The sequence below is a fragment of the Gavialis gangeticus genome, unplaced genomic scaffold (genome assembly GCF_001723915.1).
Source record: "Gavialis gangeticus isolate Ggan-Ray unplaced genomic scaffold, GavGan_comp1, whole genome shotgun sequence".
Taxonomy (NCBI): domain Eukaryota; kingdom Metazoa; phylum Chordata; order Crocodylia; family Gavialidae; genus Gavialis; species Gavialis gangeticus.
The window spans coordinates 2485620-2491352 of NW_017729016.1; the positions used below are offsets into that span (position 1 = coordinate 2485620).

At 52.8% G+C, this 5733-nt stretch overlaps 1 protein-coding gene across 5 annotated transcripts in view; it reads right to left on the reverse strand.

Annotated features, from left to right (window-relative positions):
• CACNA1H (calcium voltage-gated channel subunit alpha1 H) overlaps positions 1-5733 on the reverse strand; it is a 605989-nt gene that overhangs the window by 26908 nt on the left and 573348 nt on the right. For 4 of the 5 annotated variants that reach the window (XM_019512700.1, XM_019512698.1, XM_019512699.1 and 1 more), the window contains exons 30-32: positions 5285-5406; positions 3532-3870; positions 906-1061 (exon numbers count right to left, since the gene is read on the reverse strand). In XM_019512700.1, the coding sequence (XP_019368245.1) occupies positions 906-1061; positions 3532-3870; positions 5285-5406 (617 nt within the window). The remainder of the gene's footprint in view (positions 1-905; positions 1062-3531; positions 3871-5284; positions 5407-5733) is intronic. The other variant, XM_019512701.1, reaches the window with a different exon arrangement.

The window sequence follows — 5733 nt, forward strand, 5'->3', positions numbered from 1 at the left end:
AAGGAAGGAAGTTCACAAGCCGTGTGCGCCAGTGTGGGCAACTCCCGCTCTTATCGTGTGCTCCCAAGTCAGGGGCTTTCACTGCGATGGAAAGCTACTAACTAGCTCCTACCTTCCTTGCGGCACATCATGAGCTGAGCACGGCTTCTTTGGCTTGCCCAAAGACGGGCTGCTTCACGAAGTAGCACCCATCTAACATTTTACCAGCCCCTCCCTGGAGGATCTGCATACAATGAGTTACGGCTAACAAACCACGGAGGAGCTGTGGTTGTTTTCTAGACCATCCTCTTTCCCAGACGGCCACATTGCATCTATTACTTTTGTTATGCACCTGATCCAGGCTGCTCTGAAGTTTTATGGCAACTCTACCCTTTTCCATCAAAAGCACCTGACCCATTACTCATTTAGCTCCCATTTAGCTGAAGAAACGCCCTCCAGCGTCTTGCACCCTAACCAAAACGCCTAGCAAAGTAGCAAATCCGTGGGAACTTGGTATCGCCGGCTGATCATCTTGACTAATGAAGCTACTAGGACAGCTGTGGATCACGTATGTGGCATTCAGACGGACCCACCAGGGAAAAGGTTGGTGAGACAAGCTGGAATATTATTTCAAAGAGTTTGGGGTTCTCTTAAATCTATCCGTCCATCTGCACAAGCACCGCAAGGCTCTTTGAGCCGAAAGAAGCACCTCATGCACGTTCCATGTTTTGGTCCCAGCTGAACGAGACAGGACAGGTTTTGTCGACGCAAAGGCAGGATGAAAGACAGGGATGGAAACGGACCGTTCTAGCCGGGAAGCGACAGGAGGAAGACGACGCTACGGGAACACTAACACGCCACAGCTAGCTGCACAGCACTGAAGCATGAAGGCACAAGGCAGAAGCAACGGCACGTGGTTCATTCACCTCTGACTCGTGGCCGGGGGCTTTGTGGGAAGGTGTCGGGACATGGTGGTGAGGAACAGAGCAGAAGGACGTGTGTTGCATCACGGGAGTCTCTCCGCCCTCCAGCGGGTCTGAGTCTGGCATGGCTAAAGACACATTCTCACAGCTCAGTGCCTCCTTGGGGTGCAAAAATCAGGGAGATAAAAAGTATCAGTAGCAGAATAAGGCCGGGACAGTGGGTCACACGTCACTCCTACGCGCGCGCACGCTCTCCCCTTTGTATTCCCACGCCTGCCCCATCCGTGCAATGGAGAAAGGACGAGGGAAGGAAGTGGTGACACGCTGATGCCAATTCACGTGGCTAGATGTGACCTCCTGGGGCCAATTCACGTGGCTGGGGCCTACTGGGTGCCTTATTACCTCTTCCCTAGGCATACAAGCCCACTGTACACAGGCATGGTCAGAAGTCCTTCCACTCCTGGTCAGAGATACCAACTTCATCCCATTACCCTGCCAATACCGTGAGGAGCCCTGGTTTATCCATAGCCCTCCTACAGCTTCCAAGGTAATGCCCAATGCAACAGCACCTCAGCCACCCTTTAGTACGTGCCTCTTTCTTTTCCTGGCCAGGTTCACTGCTTAGCAGTGAAGAACTGGGCTTCCCTTACCTTTGTCACGATGGTGAGGCCAGCAGCAGGGGAATTGCTAAGAAAGAATAACGGCTCCGCTCCCAGCTATAATGTGGTTGGGCCTGGGAGGTAAAGATGTCCGAGGATGGCATTTATATCATATCTCCCCTCCTTGGATATCTCTACAGGGTCATCCATGCCAGCTCCCAACTGCTTATCCCAAAAGGCAACCAGCTTGGCTTCCTCGGTACTGGGAACAGGACTGTGTCTTCAAGAACGGCACGCAACACAGCCCAGTGTAAAGGCATCTACGTACTGGGCAGCCTAGTTGGATGGACAGTAAGGTACCACTCTGGCTGGGCACGGTAACCCAGTTGGGAGTCTCCTCCCACCGTAACTGGTGGTGTGTGTTGGGGTGGGGGGAGGAAGTGCATTAACTTGCAAATTCTGACCTGAAAGCAGTCACACCTCCCTTTTGTCCCAGTCGGCACGTGATGCACAAACACTAAAGCACCGGTACTGACCTAATGCACCGGAGATGCAGATCATGGCAGGAATTCACCTTGGAGACACTGCCAGGTGACTTCAGTGCTGTCCCCGGGGCAATTGGGCAGTAGCGTAATGCACAGTGGGGCAAATTTGTTCAGCCAGGATCGCAGTATCGGCTGAGGAGCCCAAGGGCTGCGCACGTTGTGCCACTATCGGTTATTCGCATCAAAACCCCTGTGTGAGACTGGTTGTCTGCTACTTGTTATTCTAAGAAAGTTTCAGTCGCCCCTCCGAGGAGCGATACCCGTGGGACTCCTCGTAAGCGATATCAGCAACGTGAATAATCTTGCGAACCACCCCCAGGGTCCAGTACGTTCGGGGAATATTTACAGACCCCCAAATGCTCGCGATCTGTTTGCATACAGAAAAAAGACCTCCCCCTCACACCCCCACGAGAAAGTCAACCAGTTCTGCTGTGCTGCATTGGCCCGTGGAAACTTCCATTAAGAGCTACATTCAAAATGCCGGAAGCCCTGTGACCGCCCAACTAAGTCGTTTTTCATTTGCCGTAATAGAGTTCGTCATTAAATGCCATTTCATCCACACCGCCCCATTGATCTTATGCTAGATTTAGTTTTTTATTGTACTGGCGCAACCATTCTGCATTTGCTGTTCACATGCCAACACCGTGCGAGACAGACCTCACTTCTCTCCAGCCTGAGTTTGGCTTGTCTCGTTCTCTTCCAGGAGGGTTAATAAGAATCAAAGACTTAACAATCCTGGTTGCACGAGAGCAGGTGAGGTCTCAGCACTGGCTAAGGAAGTTTACATCAGTTGGTACCCGAGGGACTTTGGAGTCTCCCACGACCAAATTGGCATTCAGAGGCTACCTGAAGGGAGTTGGGAGTTAGGATTTGTTCCCGGGGTGGGGTCCAATGATGGTTTTTTTGCAAACTGGGAAGCACTACCCAGTGGATTTCAAAGTGATATGGGCTCCTTTGAAAACCCTTACCAAGAGGGTAGGACTAGGGAGAACCTGATCTGGATTTCTGTGTTGCCATGAAGGAAACTCAGCCCATCGCCCTGGTCTCTGCAATGGGGGGTGGTTAGGACAAGGGGCCTTGTGTTTCCCAGTGACCCCGCTGGACCAGGTTTCCCCCCGGCAATGGCTGCTCTTGTTGAAGTGAACTCCAAGGAGCAGAGCAGCCCCCTGGGTCCTTTCTCCAGACTCAGGTGGGATCCTTCCTCCGCTGCCGATTTCTACCAGAACAGCAGAAGGTGGATGCGCCCTGAGAGAGGGGCGGTGAAACCCCCGGACCGGAGGGTATGCATGGAGGTAACAGTGCCAAGATACCCTGCCCGGATGGGAAATCTCATGAAGAGATGGGGTCGGAGACCCTGCGCTGGATGGTGTCATGCCAGCTCTTTGGCTCTGAATGCCTGTGGAGCATTTGCCTGTCATCACGGACGGCTCAGAAGCTCCTGTTCCCCACCGCTGAGAGGAGGAAGAGGCCTTTGGGAATCATTACCAGTGCCTGTTGTTTCACTCGCAGGGGCGTCTCCAGCTTCCCACCCTCCTGGCTCCCGTACGGGGCCCTGCCATCGGAGGCAGCGGTGCCCCCTCCACCCCCGCTGCTGGCTGGGGTGGCAGCTCCGCGGGACATCTCCAGCTCGATCTCGGCGTCCATCTCGGCATCCTCCTTGGCTTCTTTGTTGCTCTCTTCCAGGTGTTTCATGAGCACGGCCACCACCACGTTGACCAGGACGAACTGGGCGATGAGGACGAAGGTGACGAAGTAGACGGGGGAGATGACCGGCAGGTAGCTGAGGCAGTGCTTGTCCTCCCGGGTGCACTCTCGGAGTGTGTCCTGCGATGGGGAAAGAGAGGGAGAGGCTGGACCCAGATGGAGCTTGGCTAACGAGCCTTGAAATGGAGGCAGGCTCCAAAGCCAGCAAGGAAAGCACGGTGCAAGCTGCAGAAATGTTACTTGGGAAAGAGACTGAGGACTTAGCAGGGAGACCCACCCCTCTGTAGTTTATCATAAGTATATAAGGGGTGTGCAATCACCAACCGGGAGAACGTCTCTTCACCAGGGCACCCTAAGGGAAGACGAGGTGTAATGGTCACCAACTGCTGGAAGACCGTTTTAGACTGGACAGAAGGAAAAACTTCTTTACTGTCCAGAGTCTGGAATAGGCTCCCCCCAGAAGTGGTGCAAGCAGGTACTCTGGATACCTTGAGCAGGTGGTATCCAGACTAGGTGGATACCACCGACTCTGGAAACACTTGGATGCTTACCTTGCTGGGGTCATCTGACCCCAACTGACTTCCTACGCCTTGGGCACGGGGCTGCACTTGATGATCCTGTGAGGTCCCTTCTAGCCCTAATGTCTACGAAATCTATGAAATCGTGATGCTTCATGGAAAGGCCTAAAGACAGAGACTGGCAGCTCTGCAGAAACACCCTGCTCCAACGCTGGGTTATGGGGCTATGGCACAGCGGATGCTGAGGGAAGATGTCTAGGGGCACAGTCCCCACTGCTCAAGGGGACGGGTGTTGTCTTTTAACAGCATAGGGCTTATGACTCCCACTTATTTCTGTCCAGTGGAGTGCAGCATGGCAAAGTTGGGGGAAGTTTTGAGAGACAAACTGTTAATTCACCAAAAGATAAAGTTCTCGGAGGGGGGGAATTGATTGGAAAATTCAGGCTGAATCCAGCCAGAAAACACTAAAACAAAAAAAATATATGTTTCATTTCAACACAAGAACATAAGCAGTGCCATGCTGGGTCACACCAACGGTCCCTCTAGTCCAGAGTCCTGTTTCCAACAGTGGCAGAAGCGGGTGCTGTGGAGGAGAGCATCCAGCCACACATCTCTAGAGTGATCCACCCCCTGCCCTGCACCCACCACTTATTGGGTGACAGACGCCAGTGGAAACACCTCCAACCACTCTGTTCAATATTTTTAAAAGCAACAAAAAGACTCCACTAGCACCCCCTGAACAAAAGAAATCCCCAAAAGCAAACCCAACCAACCAAAAAATCCCTACCAAAACCCCCGAATCAAACCAAACCAAACCAAACCTTGCTTCCCCCGAAAACCCAACCAAACAAAAAAAGAGAAGCCCCCCCAAACATTTAATTTAATTTTTAACAAAATGTTTCAAGCCAATATTTTTATTTTTCCGTATTCACACCTCTGCCGCTCGCTTTGTTTCAGGAACCGAAGAGCGTGCACGTGGGACCAGCGAGCGTGCAATGGGCAACGAACCCACCTACCTTCATGATGCCGTTCCAGTTGTCTCCGGTCGAGACCCGGAAGAGGGTGAGGAAGGCCATGCCGAAGTTGGTGAAGGTGGCGTGGCGGCTCAAGCCCTCGCAGGGATTGTCTTCGCTGCAATCTGTGCACAACAAGGGAAAGCGCCACCGTGAACACAGCTCTGAGCCTGGCCCCGTTGCAGTCAGGCTAGTTCAACAGGGCAGCGCAGCCTCATGGGCAGAGTGCCCGACAGGCCCTCAGGAGACCATTTTGGCCTGCTGAGTGACCTGGGGGCAAGACGCAGCTCCTCCTTGAGCCTCAATTGTTCCAGGTGTAAAATGGGGACAGCCAGGCTGCTTTCTCTTTTACGCTGGTTGGAGACCAATTCATGGAAAGCACTTTACAAGACCCTGGAATAATAACAACTAGTATTTAGCATTTTGCAAAAGAGTAACATGGGGGGGGGGGA